A 22804-nucleotide genomic window follows, 5' to 3' on the forward strand; every position below is an offset into this window, starting at 1 on the left:
AAGTTGTTAAGTTTCGTGCCGGTCGCTACAGAAGACGTCAAGACTGTTGGGCGGTCTTCCCCGAAGACAAGTAGAAACCTTTCGTCCAGCAACACCGCGGCCTACGCTTACAAGGGTAAAAACAGCTCAGGTCTCCCGGGTACAAAATTCCCAACGCCTCTTGCTTAAATTTGGGAATAGAGAAGGCTTTGTTTGGGTCTCGTCAGGACTGGCTGGACGTAGAAGTCGAGTACTCCAGAGCCGCGTTGCCGTCGCCTCTTCGTAGGCCATCCGGCTTTTAGACGATGAAATAACGAGAAGAAAAAAGCCCAGGGTTTCTCTCTTTTGCGACTCGTAAAGATACTACTACTACCCTTCACTCAACGCCCGCAACTTGAGGTTTCACAGGAAAGTGAAATCTGCATTACGGCCTATATTCGGTTCTCAGATCGGGTCTGTGAAACAGGTCGACAGAATGTGTCCCTACGGTTTGAGAAAAACAGGAGAGGCTGCTGAGGCGATCATCACCCAAAAGTGAGGGCTTTCTCCCCAGCGCTTTTGCGTGCGTGGGTCATCTTCCGCTACTGCTTTTTCTCCCTTTTCTTTTGAAAACATAGGGAAGGTGTTTTTGCAGAAAAGTCTACAAATTTGTTTTGAGTGTCATTTCTCCTTACCGTCACAGTGTTCTGGTCGGCCTTGGCGGTGAAGGGAAAGTGCCTGCTAGTATGCTTGATGGCCCTACAATACCACTACAAGAAACATAGAAGCCCGACAAACTAGCTTCTTGGTTCACAGTAGTCATCACCCTCTCCGTCCTCTTCTCTGGTGACGCTCACGGAGAACTCTCCGCTTCAATAAATCGATTATGCTGGGGCAACTAGACTGTCGACCCCGTAGAGCCCCAGCAACAGCCACGAAATCTCTCCCTGAAGAAGGAAAACGCACAGTAGCACAGCTGAACTAGCTTCTACCCCTCCTTCTGCCCTCGTTACGGAAGAGACGAGTCGAGGTGTTCTCTTTCTGGATTTCTTTGGATTCTGCGAAGGAAGTTCTTGTTTTTCTCTTCAAACTTGTCTCCTCATCAGGAACGGGTGTCTGTTTCAATTTGACTGGAGATTCTTCGTGCATTCCGCAAGGCTTCCGCCCTGCCGGACTAGTCGATGTGTTGTTCGGCGGTTCAGTTGGGACAAACTCCTCGCTCTCTCTTCCTTTTTTCCTCCCCCCGATTGATCACAGTCTAGCTCGGAAAGGCTACTTAATGGATCGCGTAGTTGAGTTTGTAAGTGTGTCCCTTTTTTCTTGATGTGTTCTAACGGAGACCACATGATGTGTCGAGCAATTCTCTTTTTCCGTTGGGCCGGGTTCGCCCTTTCCTTCGACCGTTTGCCGTAGCTCCTTTTCTTCACTTGTGTTGCTTTCTTTTTTCCTCTTTCTGTTTTTGCCGTCTGTGCCTCGTGTCCTTGCGAGTCTTCCCGCGTTTCTCTCCCAACTGCTCTCTCCCTGTATCATCGTGTAGTTGTGTGTCTCCTTCTCTCTTGTCTCGTTTTTCCGTGGTTCGGTCCTGTCATCTGAGCATCCGTTCGGTCTTGCTCCTTGTGAGTTTTTCCCGCGTTTCGTCTTCCGCTACATTCCCTTTTAATCTACAGAGATACAACCCTCTCAGTACGGCCGGTCGACTCATTCCAATGCAAGATGTGCCTTCCTGTGTGAAGTCGTCCTTTTCCTGTCCCTCTAGATTTCTTTGTTTTCTTGTCCTCTTATCGTCTTCTTCTCCCGTCTTTTCTCGTCTTCGCTTCTGTTTTATCTCAGTCCGTGATGGGGTTCTCTGTCGGGGACACAGTCGCCGTATACGGCCGCAAAGCGACCATTCGTTATGTTGGGACAATTCCCCCTCCTTCGGGGTCAGGACCTCGTTCGTCAAGTAGTAAAAGAAAAGCAACTTCCGCGAGTAAATCTGGTTACGGCATTGAGTTTCTGAAGCCTGTTGGGGAAAATGATGGCTCTGTCGAAGGTCAGCGGTATTTTCGCTGCCAGCCTAAGCATGGCATGTTTGTCCCCCTCGGTCGAGTTCAACCCTATGATGGTAAGTCATCCGCCACAACTACGCACAAACCAAGCATGCCTCCGTATACATGTACTTCAGATGTGCCAGCGTCTTGTGTGTATTCATGGATCCGTACTTGGATAGAGTCACCGTGTGTGCCGGTAGGGGCTCTTACCTTCTGGTCTTTCTCACTGCTCATCCATCACTGCTGCTCCTTACAGGGGGTACAATGGGACTCAACCACTCTTCACTTTCCTTCCCACCACATGCGTTGTACACCCATGTCGTCCCTTCTCCTCAGTCCAGTCCTCCCGGCGATGCAGTCCCTCTGGAAGTTACAGTGGATCTTCTTCGTGCTCGGGGACTGTAAAGCAGAACAAGGGAAAGCTGAGTTTTGGTACCGGTGAACACGGTGACAAGAACAGTGTCTCTATAAACAATATAAGAACGAGACGACAACATGGAGGAGCAGTTTGTGACCGTCTCCTATTTCTTCGTGTCTTCCCCTCCTTTTCTCTAGGATGACCAATCCTCGTAACGCACAGAGGGGCGGTCTCGTCGACCATATTTCTTTGCCTTGCAGAAGAGAGATCTTTTCTATCAGAACTTTCTTCACATGTGTATAGGACGGGGGAGGCGATACTCGTTTTCGATTTCTCTTTCCTCAATAACCGCGCCGCTCCATGCATTACGCACATGTATTCTGTGCTCGTACGAGTGTCAGTACTCTTACGGAGCGGAAAAATCTCATATGTAACCCACTTTATGAAAATTGAAAAAGCTTCGTGAAGGCTCGGGGGATTGGTCCCCGATCCCCGGTTGAGCAAATGCGTAACGTGTACGGGGACAGTGGAAAAGGGAGAAAAAGGAAAGAGGGGAAGGGGAGGAAAGGGGCAGTTCGAAGGTGGTGGGTATCCCGAGAGGAACGTATACACCTTTGCATCGTGACGTGATTCAACAGATTGTGATTTGTTGGTCTCCCGAATCTGTATCATAGATACTTCCCTCACCACTATTCGCGACGCTTTTCTTTCCGTCGTCTCAGATGAAATTACGGCGCCTCTCGCACCGTCCTTCACGTACATACCTATATATCTATCTGCACTCATGTCTATCTCCCTTTTCAAGGCTCATGCGCGTATACAAGTGTGAGCAGACACGTGTGTGTCCCGCTATCCCCTGCTTTCTTCTTTTCTCGCGTCTCCTCTCACGTTAATCGTCTCCCTTGTCACCTTGCCCTCATGCCATCATCTCTGCCTTCACCGTCCCGGATGTAGGTGTGTAATTCTTTCTCAACTTCAGACACGCGTGAGATTGACGAATAAGGAAGCTCCATTCTGCACTTGGTCATCGCCCGTCTGTCGGCAGTTCTCCTCTGTTGTTCGTCGTGTCCTCCGAGTTGCATGCCATTGACTGGTGTATCGCATGTCGTTTTGTCTTTCTCCCGTGAAGTTCGTCTAGCTTCTCTTCTCCTCTCTGTGTATAGATGTACTATAGATGCAGATAACGTGCCTTGCCTGTGTATCTGTCTGTAGGTGGTAGAGGGAAGTACGCGTTTCTTGCTAATAAAAGAAGGAAGCAGAAAACTTTGATTCGTTAGAAATGAGGAGGGGGGGGTGTGAATTAGAGGACGGTGTGCAAGGGAAAATCCGTTCCTGGTAACTCAATGGCGGAGGTGTACATACACTGGAAAACACACCTCCTTTCCAGTTTTTGTTTCCTCTCTCTAGGTAAAGAATGCGCCGCGATACAAATTCAAGCATCGTGGAGGAGCTACCGAGCTCGCCAGGCTTTTCAAGATGCCGCGGCTTTTCATTTCTGGAATGAACTAGATGCTTTTGAAGAAAAAGATGCTCTTGTTAATAACAGGTGAGATTCCGCTTACGTCTCATGGCTTCAGTGAGCGTCGCTGTCTATCTTGTCATGTGGTTTCCCTGTCTGCATCTGTGAGTGTAGATCAACCCATATACCGTCACTCTTTCTTTTATATGCGTGTCGAGTGTGTCTTTCTGTTCCATTGCTTATGTAGAAACGATGCAGGTGTGATTATATCTCTCTTGCACAGGGATATCGGTAACCAAATCTGTGTCCAGTCTCGGAGGACTTTTCTTGACGAGTGGCCGCAACGAGGGTAAAGACAGCGGGAGAGGGCAGCAAAGCCCATGTCTGTACATGCATGACCACTCGTGGACAGATAGCTTCTTTCCCTTCACTTCTTGTGTCAGACTGGCATTTTGTTAGTGCGCTTTCTACCTTTGTCGATTCCGTGGAGGTGACTGTCTCGTCTTCTTTTTCTTCTTTCTTTCCTTTTTTCTCTCTTTCTCTCAGAGATGTCGGAACACCTACGTTGAATACCATTAAGAAGCAGATTCACGAGCAGAATATGGCAGATGAGATAGAAGAGATGATGATGGGAGCAACCACAGGCCCTGGTGAACGTTCTCGATCGTCCTCTTCGTCTTCTTATCTGACAGTCCCAGGAGCAGGAGGTCGCGATTCAAAGACCGGAGCTGCTTCTGGATCTTCAGCCGCAGGAGGAGTTTTCCGTGGTGGGAGACGGCGATCGTCTGCTCGTGTAAGTGGTGTGGTATCTCTAAAGAAAGCAGGGGGAGAAAAGCAGAGTGACGCTTCTCTCCCGTTAGCGCTGGGTGTGAGGCATGGCGCTTATAGTTTCTTATACGTCCCGTATATGTATTTGAAGGGAACGGTCACACGGATGGCGTAGACGTATCACCAGCTTATGCTCTTCTTTTGTCTTCCTTTGTATTGGCTGCTCGGCACGCGATGGCTGTCGCTACAAGATGCGTAGCTGTAACTGCCTATGTGTTGTCGGTGGAGGCGTCTCTTCTAATACGAAAGCGATGAGGTCGGGCGCTTGTTCTCCGGAAAACTCATCACACGCCTACGTATACTCGTCTCTTTCGTTCAACAGGTGCGTCGCCGTGTTGTTTTTCATCCATTGGAGGAATGACTCCTCTCGTTTACTACTGCAAGTCTCTTTTCTCCGTGTTTTTTTTTTCTCTGTCAATCTGTCCTCCTCAGCGGAGTCTTTGTCGTACCAGTGTGGATGCCTCATCCATCTCAGCAGAGAATGTCCCTGATGATTATACGGGACCCAAGTTGAAGTGGCCCATCACCAGGGAGTTCGCGTTAGATCTCGTTGATCACTACAGAGACAATCCAGATGTAAGCCCCCCCCCCCTCCTTTCGTCCTCTCTTCTCTCGTTTCTTCATTCACACCTGTGCTTTTTCTCACTTAGTGATTTGAGTACTGGCGACAGACAGTATCTCGAATGTTCAACATTCAGTCGAAAAGAAAGCGGAATAGAAAGGCTTTCAGAACTTATTTCCGTCGTTCGTGTGTACTGCCCGGTAGTCAGAAACGCTCACGTATGTCTCTAGAACTGAGAAGAGTCTCCGTAATTGCGGGATTCGATTGTCCAGGTTCGCGCGCCTGTATGGTTTTCCGCGGTTTTAGTGAGACAAGAAAGAGCGGAAGACATGCGACAGGAGAAACACAAACCTTCGGACAATATCGTGTCATCCAGGAGGAGTACAGGAGGTGTTCGGTTTGGTGTGTATGTACGGCGGCCAGAACACCGTCGGCGAAGATACCGGCCTGCGCGGGTGTCTCCATGTATTGGCAAGAGCTTTTTTTACCTTTTTCGTTCTTCACTTCAATCTTCTTTTTTTTCCCTCTTTCTTGTCTTTCGGAATGCTTCTCAGTATCCTTTGCCCAGGAGGTACGCCTTGGAGTTAATCATGGCAATTGAGGACCACTATAAACAGACGATGAAGGGCGCAGTGGTCGAAGTTGAAATTCCCAAAAAGGGAGGATCTCGATTAGTGGTGAGGGGGATTTTCCAAAGAAGCGATGCTTCAAAGTTCACCGGTTAAGCTTTCTGCCGTATATGCAGAGTGGGCACACACATCAGTATGGGCGAGAGGTGCAAAGGATAGAAGGTTTTCAAGAAGACAGGATGAGGAAACTTGATTCCAAGATCGTCCTTCACTCCCTAGGCGGGGGGAAAGCTTCTGGTAGTATATGTGTAGTTGTATAGTTCTTTCTCATGTATATTCATAGACAACTTCTGTGCGTATGCGGATAAAAAAAAGTGCCTTGTCGAAGCTACGAGATTATCATCTGAAGATCTCACGACTCGCTTTGACGGTCTATGCTCAGGCTGCTGGTGGGGCTGTGTCTGTCTCCCGGCACTGCAAACGTGTGAGCGTAGAGTTCGACTAGAAGGAATTCACTTGTTTTTCTTCGACACGAAAGTTTTCACTCACGTGCACTTGTTATACTCCCTCTTTTGTCTGCACTCCTGCGGTCTCCCTTCCCCACCTCTTGGCAGTACCTCTGTTTTCTTCTTTTCTATTCTTATCTGCGTTTGCGCGCCGGGCCATCGCAGTTCACTTGTCAGCTAATAAACCACCGAGGGAGTGAGATGGAACTTGATGAGAGTGAAGGGTAGAAACCATGCGGATGCAATTCCTTCCCTGTTTCGAATTATTGGCTGTACTTTCAACACGCCGGGTGTAGAAAAGAGCGAAAGAGAGGAAGAGGAGTTTGTGACGCCCCTCTGCCTCTAACCCTTCGCCTCTAATCCGGCATTCTATTTCCCTGTACGGTTTATCCGTGTGTGTCTTCTCTTTAGCTTGTTGGCGATACACACGGACAGCTGAATGACGTTTTGTGGATCTTCTACAAATTCGGCCCGCCTTCTCCTACGAATGTGTAAGTTGGGAAAGGAGTGAAGTATTGTCTTCTAGTCGTAGGAGTCCGTTGGATATGCTTTAAGGCCGCCTGTGTGTTTGTCCCGTGTATGTTTTACTGTATCACCTTGTTTCCTCTCCGTGAATCTGAATACGTGCGTGTCGGTCTCTCTATATGCATATCCCACCCTTTTGGCGTGCGTGTACGGTCGTCTTCCTTCGTATCCGTAGACAATTACGATGAGGACTATTGTGGTGTGTACCGTGCGGTCCCTTCTCGTCTATGGCCCTACAGCGATTTCTCTTCCTGTAACTTGCCCACCGCGTCCGAGTGGGTTAGAGCGCAGGGGTGTGTTGCTGTCACTTTGATTTCTCGCGTTTGTTTTTATCTTAAGGCGTGCTGAGACCTTCTTAAGAGAATTTCTCTTCTCGCGGTGTCGATAAGACTTTTAATCTTCCTGGGATACGTTGGATCGCGGTCGCTTGCTCCAATATGTGTATGTAGCGGTCTCCCTTCGTCACAAAACGTTTTTGCTTATTCTCCCTGTCCTGTTGTTGTATCGCCGGATATGATGTGTTCGCATGTGCGTATGTAGAAACGAGAAGGACACTCCACTGTTTTTCATACGTGACGACCGGTGTCTGAGGACTAGTCTGCATGTGCCTGTAATCTTACTGTTTTCCAGAGTATAGCTATGACTAGAAGAACGGTAGCGAGAAAAAAAACTCCGCATTTCTACCCCCATGTATGTTTGTCTATATCCTGACATTCAGGGTTGTGTATAAGGAATTCGGTAGACACCCGTCTTTCCTACTTACGTCTCCCGTATCGTCGAAACATATATATATATATATATGTATAGACAGGATGAGTCTCGATGAGTCACTCTTCTCTCCCTTGTCCGTATGGGTCTCTTCATGTGTATGTTCTCTTCAGATATTTATTCAATGGCGACATAGCCGATCGAGGTCGTTACGCTGTAGAGATTTTTATGATGTTATTTGCCTTCAAGCTACAGTGTCCGTCAAGCGTGATTATCAACAGGGGAAATCATGAAAGTGCAGATATGAACGAAGTTTATGGATTTGCCCAGGAAGTTCGACAGAAGTACGGGGGATTTATGTATCAGAAGTTTCAGGAGATCTTCCATCTTCTACCTCTATGTGTTGTGATGGAGAAGCGGGTCTTCGTCGTGCATGGAGGACTTTGTCGTAAAGATAACGTCACACTCCAGCATATAGACAAGTTAAACCGACAGAGGCCTTGCCCTGCATGTCCTCATTCTTTCGAAGATACCCTGATGTTCGATTTACTATGGTCGGATCCGCAACATGAGAATGGAAGAGGATGGAGTACCAGGGGAGCGGACTGTATTGCTTTCGGCCCGGATGTCACAGATGCTTTTTTAACGAAGAATAATCTTGAAGTCTGTATTAGATCTCATCAGGTATGCCAGTAGGGAGGAATAACGAAAACACCTGAAAAGGAAACAATGAAGGTTCTTGACGGGTGCGCGGTAGGTTCTTAGTTGGCGTGTCTCATCATGCATCATGTAGTTTCGTAGTGGCATAGTTGTTTGCTGTGTGAGGTGCTTGCCGATCCATTGGAATGCGTTGATTCTCCTCTCCGAGGACAGGCCACACATTTCTTCGACTCCCTTCTGTATTCTCACCTTGTAGGAAATTCTCTTTCCGCCTTTATCGTTCGTCTCTCAGGAGACCACGTATATATATGTATTTAGCGGCGGAGACGACAAAGAAAAGATGTATGCCGTGTAGCTATTTCTCCGCCCACTGGATAGAGAAGAACTTCAAGCGGAGGTTGTCAAGTGCTGAGTGCACATCAGAATGCCGTCCGGATAGATACAGTTCACGAGAGTCGAAAAGTATGTTTCATCAAGGAAGCAGCGCCGGTAGAAGGGGGAGACGGGTATTTGTGCATCTGTGGTGTGAGTGTTGTGCTGCTAAGAATGATGTATGTGAATGAGCGCTGGTATCTTTTTTCTTCTTTTCATAGGTACCAACGAACTTGCGGGGCTTCGAGCCAGTTCACGATGGTCGCTGTGTGACTCTCTTTTCTGCTTCCAACTACTGTGGAACGACAGGCAATTATGGCGGAGTGGTAAGTGGTCTCTTACCATTTTACTGAGCCGTATATATGTACCAGGGGATATCTATGTGTAGACGATGTGCCGGGTATGTAAGAGCTGTGGGTAGCATGCACAGGGCGATGTGGAGCGCTTATCTAAAGTAAGACTATTCTCTATTGCCTGCGTTAGAACTAGTTCCATGTCCGTCTTTCTGCGTCACTAGCTCCTGACGTGTGACCAAGAGAGAAAGAGAAGTAGGAATGAAGGAGGGGTGTATAATTCTCTACGCAGTCTTCATTCTTAGTTTCTATTGTCTATATTTTAAACTGTTTTCTTCATCCCTTCCCTCTCAGTATTCTGCGGACATGTGAGGCCTTGTCTACTCACCTCGTAGGTCTACAATGATACTACTATGAAACAAAGACTTCTCTTGTTTCTTCTGTGAGTCGACTTCTGTTTGTTGTAGACACCGTCGGACTGTTGAGTACTCGAGCCTATTCTGACAGCCTGCCTATCTCAGGTCCGTATCGTCGTCTGTCCTGTAGTTTGCGCAGGCCGTAGGCTTAAGCCTTGGGCCTTTTCTTTCCGTCAAGTCAGGGTCGTCTTTTTGCTCATTCCATTTGTTTTCTTTCAGATCATCTTTGAGGCGAATCTTTCTTTTGAAATCCAAGAGTATATGGCTCCGTCGTTAGCAGAAATTCAACTCCTGTATAAAGAAACATGCGCGGCAACCCAGAAGGTGTTCGTACAGACCCGCATCAAAGATCTTGAGATGCAGACAAAGCGACATCACAGGCGTACAGCCGCAGCTCGTATGAATGAACAAATCCTTGAAAAGATCTGTAAAATGATTTGCGAAAAGAAAACCGATCTTTGGTGGTGTTTCTTCAACATGGGCGCGGAAACGGGTAGGGTTTCTCCTGCTCAGTGGAGGTAAGTAAGCGTGCGAAATGCTCCATGGCCTCGTTCCTCTTGTGTGAAAAGTAGGTATACTTCTGGCGGGGCGACACGACAAATGTATATGGCGCAGCTTTCGTGAGTTCAAATATACACACGTACATACCTGTATTTCACCTTCGATTGAAGGATGTGCGGGTGAAGACAAAATGTGAGTGATCTGATATAGAGCGTATATGTTTCTTGTTGACCTAGGAATAGACCACTTTGGAGAGGGGATCGGCAGGCGGTGGGATCGATTATCTGTCCTTTGGGGCCGCTGCAGGATAGTGGTCATAGGGCTGAAGTCCGACGGGTAGAGACATCTACAGTATCTGTGTGAATTACTTAGGTGCTTATCACACCAATATTTGGATGTATGTACGTACCCTTATCTGTAGAGCAGGTTCATGAAGGAGGAATGTGGAGGCAACTGTGCCCCCCAGTTGTCTTCTTTTCAGCAAAGTGTTCGTTCACCTAGATGAACCTCTGCAAAGGTTCGAAGACCGACACAGAGACAACAACAAACGTTTCCTTGTCGTAAGAGACTGCGGAGGCGTCGTTCACTGGTATAGAGCCTGAAGAGCCTTCCGATCAGTCGCTCAGATCCTTTCAAATCCAGAGAGAGCGAGAAGAAGCAGCTGGTTCCACAAAAGCCGTGAGATGAAGATGCGGAAGAGAGATCGCGGGACCACCAGGCACTGTGTCAATCGTACCCATACCCGTTTCCTGTGCAGATCTCTACGAGAAATCTCATCGGAGTGCGTTTTTCCCTCTCCTTTTCCACTGTTTGTTTTGCCTTCAGAGAAGCGTGTGCAAACGTCTTAGGCCAGGATTTTCCGTGGGTTTACCTTATGAAGAGACTCCATGTGGTGGATTCAGACGGCTACGTGTACTACAACGACTTCCTTAATCGTTATCGGGTCGAGTTCCGACCTCCGAAGTGTAAACACCTAAACTGGCGGCGGGAGTGTGTTGCTCGGGTAAATCATCCGCGCTCACCGAGGAGGGCGATAGTTCCTTCCTTCCATCACTCTCGTCTTGCCGTTACAAAGTGTCAGCGGTCAGGAGCAGCTCATGTGGGCGTAGATAGATGCACACGTGCATTCACTCTCGCTGTCTTTGTATAAGCATGCATGTATACGCGTACGTGGACATACGTATCTCCGTCGGTTGGTGTCTTCAAAGCTCTGAACTTCAGGTCTCCGCTTCGTTCGTACGACTTCAGTTTATGTGTTACCGGTATGCGAAAGCATCCCTATCCCTACAGATTTTCCTCTCTTTCTGTCTCCGCGTTGCCTATCTGTGTTTGGGTCTACGTAGTCATGTGTTGGCATGCGTGCATACTCTTTGTGAATCAGCATGTGAGATTCCAGTTGCTCTGCAGCTGTCCTGTCCCTCGCTGTGTGTGTGGACTTCAGTCGTGCTGCAGCTGTCGTTTATCTCTCGTATGGATAAGCTCCTTCATGTTTGGATCTTCTCTTGTGTTGACAGGTCTTCGAGTCCATCATGAGCGCGGATCTAAGTCTCAAGGAAACCCTAATGCTGTTTGACCGCAATTGTGATGGCACTGTGTCTTTCCGGGAATTCAACGAGCTCATCACCGAACTGGATGTTGGTCAGTCGCAAACTCTCAACCAGTCTGTCTATCTCTCTAGCCATGTTCACGCGTAGCCGTTTGTCCGGCTTTGTAGAGCTAGTTGTCTGTCCGTCTGTCTATATGTGTATCTGCCTGCATATCTGAGTCTGTGTGTCGTTGTGAAGTAGTTGGTGTTCCGTAGGTCTCCATGTCGTTTCTGCTCTGAAGGCGTTTCGCGACTTCCTCCGCTAAAGTCACCCTCAGTTCGGCTCCCGTCGATGTTACCGACGTTACTAACGCACCTGAACATCGAAATTGTTTTTCTCTCTCATGACGCACCTCTTCCGAGTGTACTGTCTTCTCTTCTTCTTTACTCAAGTCAACCCATGGTGTCATCGTGCTTAGCCACCTAAATCCTGAGTCTCTCCCTTTTTCTTCTCTGTATCCTCTCGTTTCTCTCTCTCTTTTCTGTTTCTTGGCCCGGTTTTGGCAGGTCTTAGTGAACCACAGGTTCGGATTCTGATGCGTCTGATCACAGCCAGTCCGGCCTTCAATGCTGCGGCAGGCAGCATCGATGTCGCCGAGTTCCTTGGGCGATTCAGGGTCGTCTACTCCCATGTCATCAATGATGAGTAAGAATTTCAACCAGGCGATCTGGCGCGTTGAGGTGTAATTCACCGAGAGGGGGGAAAAAGTGCCCTTTCAAAGCTGTCGTTCCTATCTGCTTCAAGGCGTCACCTGGGGTGCAATGAGGAGCAGGGAGAGTCATGGTGCCGGTCAAACGTGTCCGAGTCCGTTGTGCCTCGTGAAAGCTTCCTACGTGTGTCGCGTGTCCTTTGCACGTGTATATGCGAAAGAAGGGTGCCTTCTTCGCTCATCTAAGAAGTTGAGGCGGGTATGTATGTGCATGTCCTGTGTATTGAAAGGTAACTACTGACAGTGTAGGTCACTGCGGACATTAGCGTAGTGAGTCATCGGTCGTAAGGACAAGAGTTTCCACCAGTCATTTTTCTTTCTCTCTTCTTGACTCTCTGCCGACTTCCGAGGAGTTGGGTCTTTTCAGTGAGGAGAACTGACAGCTGAAGAAGAAGCAATTCTCTTTCCAACTTCGCGTATCCAAGGAATGTGTAGATCGATACTTACAGAGGAGAAGGCGGAGTTTTTCCTTGGGCTTACTGGTACCTCATGCAGCGCTTTCTCCCTTTTGTTCTTGTGCGTTTCCGTGTTCAGCTCGAAGAAGAATGTGCCCTGGTTGCAGAGGGCTTTGCACTGTATCGGCAAAGCCATTTTAGCTGATAAGGCTGACGCCGCTAACCGGCACTACGAGCAACAGCGACAGGATGGTAATTTAGGGCCGGAGATCAACGCCAGGAGGCGCTCCTCGGCTGTCCGTGCTGTAGCTCTGTTCCAGAAGTTTAAGGATTACAACGAAGGTGGTGATGGTGAGGCATCGATGATTAGCTTCTTGTGTCTGTTCCTGTTCCAGCCTACTTGGTCATTTGTTCGCCGTTGTTGTATGAGAGTGAGTCAAGAAAAAGTCCATTCACTCCACCTCATTGAGGGAAAAAACCATGGTATTTTGTACTGCTGACGTACATCTCGGCGAGGAGTATTAGCTATGAGTTTGAATCGGGACGGCCAGCAGAGATTTCTGTTTTGGCGTGCGATACGAGCTGAGAGAGTGGTGACAAAGAATCTTGTAGGTTGTCGGGCTCTCTTGTCGCTTTTGTTGTAGCAGTTGGAGTAGTCTTTTGCCGAGGTAGGAGGCTTAAATGCTCTTTTGTCCTTTCTCTGTACCTTGTTGCTACGGATGACTTCGTCACCTGTCACTTTGGTGTGTCATCCACTGTTGAGGGACGCCCTGTCTCGTAATGGTTTGGATGGGTATTACGTAACCGTTAAAGCACGTAGCCGGATTCACCTCCTCAATGGTGGACGTATACATGTATGTTTACGGGTGTAAGTAAAGAGAAAGAGATAGCGAGCAGATACACGGGTTTGTGCCCTAAGCGGTACACCTGTGTGTATATCTGTGTGTTCGGTCACGCCACCTTGTTTTGTGGGCGTTGCGTTTTTGCGTAGGGTATTTGTCGTACGCCGACTTCGTGACGGGCATCAAGCGACTACCGATCGATGAGGAAGAGCTCGGCTTCGCTTTGACAGATGAACACCTTTACAAGGTAGGCAAACGGAACAATCATTCACGCGGCGCTAAGGGGGACCAGGACATTCAACATCGTGTTAACGTGTTTCCTCGTGCTACAACGGATGAGTCTTTGAACCCTAAACGCTTCTTTTATTGCATGTCTTGTTTGATCTTAGCATGCGTCACCGGTTTCACATTTCTCTCTACGGGTGATGTCGGTCTCGATTTGACGTGTGCAGTGTCTCGTGGGGACCGTTGAGTCTGTGCAGGTGCGTGGGCAAAGTACCAGCTTCCGACTCAGCACTGTTTGTAGAGGGTGAATTCGACGGAAAAAGTTCTTTATGGAACAACGATAAGAGTCGGAGAGTTTCGTCTTGTGTGACGGCACAAAGCAGAGGTGCCTGAACTCTTTTTTAGGGACGTTAAACCCATGCAGAATGTCGAAGCTAAGATACGAGATTTGTGTCTTTGGTTGTCTTCTGTGAGTGGCTTTGAGGGAAGGTAGAGAATGCGCCTGCTTCACTATCGGTGCTCGGACTCATCTCAACAAAATGTGTGTGTATACGGGACGGTTCCTTGGGGTTTATGGTACGGATATCTTGTGTGTAGGTTGCTGAGGCCGTTGACACGACAGGGTCGAAGCGCATCAACTACCTCGAATTCCTTCAGGCGTTCCATGTAGTTGATAGCAACTCAAATAACAGCGCTGCGGAAGAGGTAGGTGTCAGAAGCCGACGTGGCGTACTTAAAGCAACGAGGGTCAGATTCACTCGTGATCAGAGAACGAGGGTTCCTCTCTTTTGGACTATGCATGCCGGCTTACTGCGCTGGGTGTGGACCGCTTTCGCCACTGTTACAGGGGACCACTCATGTCGGGGGATTCTGTGAGTTTAAGAATCAGTTCGGGGACACCTGCCAGCGCCGTAGATGCTTCAACTGGAGGATGGAGCATCACGTCGCTGTACTCTCTCTGTTGCATATGGCTGGGGCCGACTGTGGGAGAGAGTGAGGGAGAGAAAGGTGAAAAGATATGTAGGTAGGGAGCTGTTCTTGATAGTTCCGGGGGGCCGGCGAAAAGAGGAGGCGGTGTCAAGGAGAGAACAGGGCTTGAAAGATGAAGGGACTGAAAGGAGCAGACAGAGTTCACGGCCGCTAGAACTTTCAGGTTCGACTTTCGGTTAATGATCCAGCTGAAGTCTTTAACCGGTTTCTTCTCTTGTTGTTGGCTTTCTTCAAACAGGGAGAATGGTTGTGTTTGGTGCTCCTTCTGTTCCCAGCTGTGGGGGCAAATATGTACGGCGATCTACCAGCACAAGAGTAGCATTCGCCGTGCCTTGCATCAATTCGACCCTGACATGACGGGACAGGTTGACTCTGAGGACTTCCGCTCAGCTTTGGTCACTTTGAACACGGTGCTGTCTCGAACAGAGTAAGCTGTGACTTCCTTCTGCGTGGAAGGATGTACTTCTTGATTTCTTACAAGAGACTCCGGGTGTCACCGATTCTCTGCAGATTGCCTGCAATTACCACACAGGTTCACGTTCAGAAAGGAGCGCTTGTCTTAAAAAAGTTACATGTGTGACATACCCAGTCAGAGTTAATTGGAATACCTCGGAGCACTGCACGGTTTTTTGTGTTCCGTAGTTCTCATGTGCAAACAGAGAATCAAGAGCAGCGCTAGGCGTACCAGTTTTGGTTCGCGTGACTATGCACTTGCACAACGGGTACCGGAAGAGGAGATGTGTGTTTTTTCTGTTTTAATCCAGGTAGAAGCAGTGACTAGGGGCTTTGCAAGCTAGCAATGGGTTCATCGTAAATGGTGGGGCTACCATTACGAAGATGGCACTCTGCTGCCAAGAATTATCCCCTGGTTTCGTTTTCCTCGTATTGGCCGTGATCTCGATGTTGGACTTAGTGGCAGCGTAGCATTCGTTTCAATGGGACCCGCGTGGCGTAGAGTCGGCCACACCTGCCGTATAGCCAGGGTGCCTTGCTCAATCACAACTTGCCTGGCTTTCGGTGAGAAAAGAAGAAACACTTTCCTTATTCTGTCCTCCATCCCGAAATTTTCGGTGCGTCCGTTGTAATCTGCTAATCGATTGGCATGCAGAGCACCTCTGACGGAGGAGCAGATTGATCAGCTCGTTAACACACTAGACTTGGACGAAGAGGGAATGGTGGAGTACGAGGAGTTCCTAGATTCTTTTGCTCCAGTGGATACGTACTTCCTCCAACCAGCAAAAGAGGATGGTTCTCCAACGACACACAACGGACCCACGAAGAAGTCTGTCAATTTAAAAACAACTAACCATGCAGAAGCAGATGGAGTCGATTCCTCAAGCTCAGGGAGACGCTTCACCTTCTCCAGTCAGTTGTCCTAGAGTATTCCCAGGTTAACAAGCTTGGCGTTCTCGATCGATAAGAGATTTACACAGGTATTTGTCGATAAGTGTTGAGTGTCGAAGCAGCAGGAATTCTTGGGGAATAAGATTTCACGATCGGGCAAACGATGTGAACAGGTGAAGAGGAAGTGTTTGACTTTGCGGATGGTTTATGACTTCCGTGTTCTTGTCTCCGTAGATTTTCGAGGTAAACAGTTCTTCTTCGAGGACCGATCTATCGGCTGGAAAGTGAAGTCATATTCCATGCGTACATCCCTTCGCCCCCCGTCCGCGGAGGCCCGAGGGTCCCGGCTCACGTAGTGGATATGTTGTGGCTTTCGTGGAGAATATTCCGTTTACCGAGAAAACCTCAGCCTCGCCGCTCTGACACAGACCCGAAGGTCTGTGCGTATGAAGACTCCAGTTGGTTTGCCAGATGTGAAGGAAATCTTTCACCTTTTCTCGGCAAATGTACCCGGTCAACAGAACATCTTTCAGACTTGGTTACAATTACTGTAGAGAGAGACGAGGGCGTGAAGTATGTAGTATGGGTTGGAGTTTCCGGTCTTCCTAAGTATCGAGCCCTCGAAAGGCGCTCATATGACGACAGTGGGATGAGTTCCATGCGCAGGGCTGCTACCGCCGGCTGCTCTCGAGCCGTTGGCTGCACACTACGAACGTCGCTCCTAGTAGCAGCTTTCTAGTGTTCACTACAGGCTGGAGATATAGAAGGAGGCTCCTCTGTTTCTTCGGCGCGGCAGGAGGGGCCGCTAGGTTGGCGGGGTCGAGTTCTGTCGGGTAACTCCCGATCCATGCCTCGAAGCACGGCTGGCTGCGTCGCCGGTTTTTCAGCCATGCCACTTCGTTCATGAGCAAGCGTAGGAACATGTTGGCGCACGTGTCGAGCCAAGCATTGTCCGATGCGAGAAGATACTAGTGTGCGACTCACCACGCCGAACCCGCCTCATTCTGACTGTTCTCTCAGTCTAGACTAGCGAGTTCCAGAGACTTCATACCGCATGTGCCAAGCCCCGCGCCCCCGGAGGCTTCGCTAGGTGCTTCTGGAGAAGCAGGACACTACCTGTAAGAAGCTATGCAAGGACGCTCCTACCCACGAAGACACCTCGGTACAGCGTTAACTCAAAAGGACGTCGCAGCCCAGTACAATGGCCCTGTCACCGGTCAAAAAGCTGCCGTCTTCGCGTGATCCGACTCCGCTGAGTGCCGGTCGGGGACAGTCCTCGTAATGAGCTCTGTAGCCCTGAGGTAGATGTCCTGTTGTACGTTGGACAAGTTCTGTGGTGGCCGTTGCCCAGAGGCCGAGTGCGAGTGGGCCTCACACCTGCTGAAAGCAACAGAGCTTCGGTGCAGGGGTGGCGGTCCCACGTCCATCTTTCACAACGCCTCAACCGTCTCCGGACAGTCTGCATCAGCCGGTCTGCGAGTGCTGCCTCCTGAGTCTGCAATCCCTTTGTCGTCAAGCATCAGCCCTTTCTCCGCCTGTAATCATCAGCGTCAGTCGCGTGGTTTAGCCACATGGTAGGCTTCTGCGCCGCAAGCTTTCGGCTCGACTGGACCCTTACTTTGTTTACGGGATTCTGTCAGCCTACTCTACACAAGTTCCCTACACAGTCACCAGCTGGCAGAAGGCGACGAGCTTTCCGCACCTGACTCTTTCCCAACACTCCACGTGGCGTGTGCTACAGTAAGTGTTCTCAATACTGTGTGTCGGCCCAAGCCCCGAATGCCATTCAGCCAACCGTTCGTGGCCCTGGTGTCTCCATGCAAAGACGGTCGAGGGTGCCAGCCTGGTCGACCAATTGGTCCTATACCCGAGAAAGCTGTCGTTGTCCGCTTACGTGAGAAGCGTTGCGGTGAAAAGTGCATGCTCGCCTGGGCGGCAGGAAGTAGGATCTCTGCGGCCCGGCCCTGGGGACGGACAGCGAACGGCTGTCAGCGGCGTCGCTTACCCCCAAAGCGCAAAGATTTCCGTCAACTAATTTGCCGAGTGCTAAGCTAGAAACAGGCCTTGAGTCGGCCTGTGCCTTCTTGGGTTCTGCGAGGTCTTCCTGACTGCCTTCCCGAGTCACTAGGGCGCCACTAACCCTGCCTACGAGGTCGTCCAGAAATTTCTTGGCTGCTGCCTTCGCCGCCTCTTCTTCTCGGACGTCCAGCTGTGCTTGTTCACTTTCGTCAGGAGCCGGGGGCTTGTTGCCGCCCTTGTCCTTCGAAGACTTCTTGTTCGCTGGTTTCACCTTTTCTTTTGATTTGTCCGCGCGCGCTTTCTTCTCTCCACTCGGGTCCTTCTTGGACCTATCTGGAGACTTCTCAGGTGGTGTCCCTTCCTTCGTACTGGCACGGGGCTCAGGAGGCTCATTCTGATCATTCAGTGAAAGCTGGGGACAAACGTCTAGGTGGCTGGTAGGTTCCGGAGAGTCACAGGGCAGCCCGTGCTTCCGATGCAAAAAAGGCATGCAGCACGCGAAGCCGAACCGCCTTCTACTGTTTGATGGTTGCAGGGGGTGAGCTCGCTCTATTGACTGTCGGGGGCCGTCCGAACCTGTGTGTGTGTCCCCATGAGAGCCTCCACCCCCATCGGGCTGATCTGTGAGGCGTTCACCACCAGAGGACCCCTGTAGCGACTCGTGCTGAGGGCTGTCAGGCATCTTGGGGTGGACGTCCTCTGGAAGCAAGATCGCATGCGGGAAGCAGGCGTCAGCAGGTTCGCAATGGCCGGATATATGGCTTCGTTATATGCAACGTTCTTCTTGCGAGAAGACGGCGTACAGCAGGCTCCGCACTGGTGGCGCGAGTGCTGTCGCGCACGAGCAGTCTCTCTTTTCAGATCAGAAACGAAGGCACAGCGTCGGTATCAAGGGGCATTTGTTCCGCTTTGTCGGGCACTCGAGCTGTCCGCCAAGACAGTCAAATCGCCTTTTATCAAGTGTTATGACGAGCGGCTGTGGCCTCCACAATCGTACAAAGCTTTTTCCGAGCATGGGCCGCCCCCGGAGCTAGTCGCCTCAACGGAAAAGAGGGCTCAGTCGCTTGGACAAACGAAATCAAAGAGGAACAAAAAATTCGCCTTTGATTCTGCATGTATGTCAGGGCCCCACTACACAGTAAAGCCCCGAGCCAAGTGCCTTGCTTCCTTGCGTGACTCTCGGTGTAGCAGACGTCTATCTGGAGCTTACACATGACGCTTAGCTCCGCCATAGCACTCCGTGCCCTTCTCCGCTTAGAGTCAGCGCTCCGTCCCTGCTTCTCGACCAGGCTTTCCCAAAAAGACCTTGGAGGGGGAACTTTTCCGTTGCGGTCTCCGGTGGGTGCGTCGGCATTTGTGCTCGGGGAGCGAACGCTACAGTTTTGGTTTCCTTCCCGGTTGTCAAGAGACGGAATGTACTTTACCGGCAAGAGAGGTCTCCAACTAAAACGGAAGCCTCCTTCGTCAGTACCAGACGCGCCGCGACCCTTGACTGAAGAGCACTTGCTGTGCAGTCCTACCGTGCGCCGGCGGCTGCGGACACTCAGTTCGAGGTTGATTTGTCACAATAGCCGCCCGTAGCTTTCCCTCCCTGTACGGAATGTTGGGTGGCGTTACTGAGACGGAGGCACTGCAGTCGACTGAGCGAGGGCCTGCCCAGCCCCGCCGGTCCCTGCTGGATATAGTCCAACTCTCCCTTCAAGGGAAAGTGAGCACCGCCACGCCAAGAAGCCAACGTGCGCGGGAGCGATGATCTCGTTAGGGAGCCAGGCGGAAGTTTAACACAAAGTTCAGGCTGAAGACAGGTTGTTCCGCATCCGGTTCACAAACTATCCCACATTCCCCTCTCCCGGAGAAACAGCGCACATCCGTCCGAGGCAGAGCTCCCGAAAAGCAATCAGAAGGTTCCGCGATCGTTTACAGTCACCCATCTGATTGGTTCCCACACATGGCGACAGCCTTTTCGCTATGCCTTCAGCTAATCATTTCTCGACTTCTTCTACTCCTCACTTTGGACAAGACCCAGTCAAAACGCGAAGAAGTGGAAAGTAAGCGTCGTGACGGACACTAATGCCCTCCCGCGTAGGCTTTCTTCGCTGTGGGCGGGCCACAAGCCCCTCGACACGAAGTTTCTTTTCTTGTAGGCCGATGCATCAGGCTAGTTAGCACTGATGGAGCAATTCAGAAGCTAGAGAAAGGGATGACCGTGAAAGCCTACGAAACGGACTGGTTGTTCGCCTGTGCACCTGGCCTGGCCGCGTGCCGTCCGTGTATCCACGGCTCAGCGGCGTTTCGTCCCTGGCAGGTAACTAATGACGACGAGGACCATGTCACAGGCTTCACAATTTTCATCGAGGAATTTGCCCTCCTGTTGCTTGAAGTAGGTCTTAAGGACAGCGTTGTGGCCAGGCACTACGGCTGTAGCATTGCGCTGAGAGTGCACAGGCTGCTCCCCCGGAACACCGCCAAGGGTCGGAATGTGGCGCGCCAAAAACACTTCGTCTTTCAGCTCGCGAAGCGCTGAGTGGTGCCTCGGAGGCAGCTCTTCACAGTCAGGGAAAGATCCGTTTGTTATGTTCCCTCTCCCACACGGCTTAGGCCCCAAGGCCATAGCTGCTAACGTCGTCAGCTCTGGCGCGGTGTCCGTGCAGGGACCAACTAGCACCGTGATCCGGGCACTCGACCGTCTTGCATTTCTGCGCGGGCCCCAGTCGGACGTGAGTACGCCCTAGACCGTTACTCATAGAAATACCGAGTAAGCTCCGGTAGGAGCTATGTGGCTTTGTGGCTAGTTACTAGAGCAGCATAGTTACTCGCCATTTGCATGCCAAGCCAACCACCTGAATATGCTAGTACGGGACAGCGCAGTAAATTGCTGCCATAGTTGCTTTGCATCCAGCTCCCGTGCCCATGTGTGTGCACCACACAGGCTTTGCCAACCATTCAGGTGTTACACTTCACGGAGCTAGTACGTCCCAGAGGCTGATAAAGCGTCCCGCTGCCACCGGTGAAGCACCGCGACAGTACGAGAAAATTGCCCCTGAAGCGAATTCGAGCTGGTGCTGTGGTCGTGCGGTGCTCTCCTTTTGCAGCACGGCTACAGGTTGATGCCTTACCACATCACAGCCCACGCGGATGCTCTCAACGCAAAGAGCGAAGACGAAGGAGATGACGACGCAGCGGTGACAGACGATACGATTCTAGAACACGTAGGGAATAGTGCCGCAGTCAGGCCGATGTCCTGTAGGACATAGTTGCAGCTCCCGTTGGTAGCGCAGGCGGGGAGACAGAATGCTGCTCTCATGATTTGATATTTTCAGGTCTTTAGAATATATCAAAGACTGAATTTGATTCCTTCAGGTCTTTAGAATATATCAAGGGCTGATACAGATTTCTCATCGATTCCCGGCTGATAATTTCTCTGTCCAGGTAGGGTCCGAATGATGTTAATTGCCAGCAGAGTGCCAGGAAGGCGCCTCCCCGGCGTCGGAAACGGCGGTGCCGGCCGACGCTTTTCTCTTGTATTAGTGGGAATGCTAAGGGTAATCACTCAGCCTCTAGCGGAGAAAACGTCGTGTTGGCCTCTGGACCGGAGAATTCTAGAAGACGTTTTGATCTGGGTCAGGAGGGCAATTTTTGCCTTCATCGGCACAGACCCACGGTGCGAGGTCCAGACTCTGACTGCGCTGCCTCAGAACGGGCCAGATGCTTACATGCAAGCAGACGAAATCCGACGTCTGCTGCCCCCGCTGTCCTCACTTCGACTACTGACTCAGTCCGCAGTGGCGAGGAATAATACTTGGACTGACACAGGTAAATCCGCCGTTCGTTCTTGGCAAGCAAACAATCCTCTTTCCCCACAGGTTGAACAGGGGTTTCTTTTTCGCAGCCGGCTCCCGGGCTCTGCGTCCAGTATGCGCCCTTGCACAGGAAAGTGTCGCGCCCTGTTGTATGTGTCGATGCAGAGTTCCACAAGTTCTTCAGCGGCAAATTCGATTTGAGGCTTGACTCTGAGCCGCTTCCCTAGAGGCCTCGGACTGCAAGAGATCCGGTGCTGCCGCAGCATGTCTCCTCGATTTGTCATGAAAAAAATCTCATTTATATGAGTCCCTGGTGGTGGCCGCCTCATATTTCCCAAGATGCTACAAATAAGGTTGGCACCAGGTTCGCTCCACTCCATGAGCGGTCTGTAGGAGAAAATTCCTCTTCACCTTGCTTCTGACATGAAACCCGGCATACAGGAGCACGTTGCCCCCTCAAGTCGAAGGAGCTTTTTCGAGCGCCTTTCCCACTTCCGGCTGGTGCTTTTCGTCGGTTTTTCTTGGCTGGCGTTGTTGCTCCTGGTGCCGAAGAGGTCGCAAAAAGCTGGCAGTTTGTACTGTCGGAGACCGCTCTATCCTTGGTCCTGTGTCCTCAATGCTTGCCGACTCGCGACAGCCGGAGAGAGGTCTTTGGTTCGGGACAACTCGGCCCCAATCTGCCAGACGTTCCCAGAGCTCGTGCTTCCCCCAGTGCCGTTGCTCCGATACCGCTGAAGTGCCATCCAGCTTGTTGCCGAATGCGAGGTTTCACGGGAGCTGATAAGCATTGGATTCTCGTCACCCCAGGAAGTGAAAACGCAGTTGTGACCGGTATCCACTTCCTGAGTGTAGGTGTCGAAGGCCCACCACATACCTTAGGTCGTATTGGATACTCGGCGCTGCGCACACGAGGGAGGAACAAGACGCGAGATCTATAAAGAGAAGACAGAATCAGCCAGTCTAGGTTTGGGGCCGGGGCGGGGGGGTGCAACAACGGAGCGCGAACTGTAATCTCTGGTCGGGGTAGTCATAGTGGGGAGCACTTCACTCATACCACGAAACTGCCCTGATTCGGCTGGAACACAGGACTTTTGTTGGCAGGCGCGCGAGCGCGACCTGCCGCTAGCAGAAATTCTGCAGTTGGCACCC

The 22804-nt window shown here is 50.6% G+C and overlaps 5 protein-coding genes across 5 annotated transcripts; 4 read left to right on the plus strand and 1 right to left on the minus strand.

Moving 5' to 3' along the window:
* Positions 1-543: 543 nt before the first annotated feature.
* CSUI_007109 (serine threonine protein phosphatase) lies at positions 544-15871 on the plus strand (the record flags this gene model as incomplete). The annotated part of the gene is made up of 17 exons (XM_068067259.1): positions 544-2062; positions 3754-3892; positions 4352-4598; positions 5066-5209; positions 5750-5872; positions 6682-6761; positions 7677-8187; positions 8757-8861; positions 9464-9762; positions 10571-10748; positions 11260-11383; positions 11838-11976; positions 12575-12786; positions 13427-13524; positions 14100-14207; positions 14768-14919; positions 15601-15871. Exons 1-17 carry the CDS (start codon positions 1795-1797, stop codon positions 15869-15871), a joined length of 3198 nt encoding a protein of 1065 aa, XP_067920760.1. The 5' UTR covers positions 544-1794.
* A 2073-nt stretch (positions 15872-17944) lies between these two features.
* CSUI_007110 (uncharacterized protein) lies at positions 17945-18473 on the plus strand (the record flags this gene model as incomplete). The annotated part of the gene is made up of 1 exon (XM_068067260.1): positions 17945-18473. A coding segment is annotated over one exon (309 nt), but the record flags the coding sequence as incomplete, so codon positions are not given.
* A 69-nt stretch (positions 18474-18542) lies between these two features.
* CSUI_007111 (uncharacterized protein) lies at positions 18543-19051 on the plus strand (the record flags this gene model as incomplete). Its single annotated transcript, XM_068067261.1, has 1 exon — positions 18543-19051. A coding segment is annotated over exon 1 (480 nt), but the record flags the coding sequence as incomplete, so codon positions are not given.
* Positions 19052-20160: 1109 nt separating this feature from the next.
* On the plus strand, positions 20161-21856 carry CSUI_007112 (uncharacterized protein; the record flags this gene model as incomplete). Its single annotated transcript, XM_068067262.1, has 3 exons — positions 20161-20235; positions 20948-21064; positions 21821-21856. Coding segments are annotated over 3 exons (228 nt in total), but the record flags the coding sequence as incomplete, so codon positions are not given.
* CSUI_007113 (uncharacterized protein) lies at positions 21284-22453 on the minus strand. The gene has a single exon (XM_068067263.1). The coding sequence runs from the start codon at positions 22033-22035 to the stop codon at positions 21628-21630; it is 408 nt and encodes a 135-aa protein (XP_067920764.1). The 5' UTR covers positions 22036-22453; the 3' UTR covers positions 21284-21627.
* Positions 22454-22804: the final 351 nt, after the last annotated feature.

This window comes from Cystoisospora suis, assembly GCF_002600585.1.
Source record: "Cystoisospora suis strain Wien I chromosome Unknown contig_3677, whole genome shotgun sequence".
Classification (NCBI taxonomy): Eukaryota; Apicomplexa; class Conoidasida; order Eucoccidiorida; family Sarcocystidae; genus Cystoisospora; species Cystoisospora suis.

Coding starts and splice junctions, on each gene's coding strand:
- CSUI_007113 (XM_068067263.1), bottom strand. CDS start 22,035: ATGGAGTGGAGCGAACCTGGTGCCAACCTTATTTGTAGCATCTTGGGA.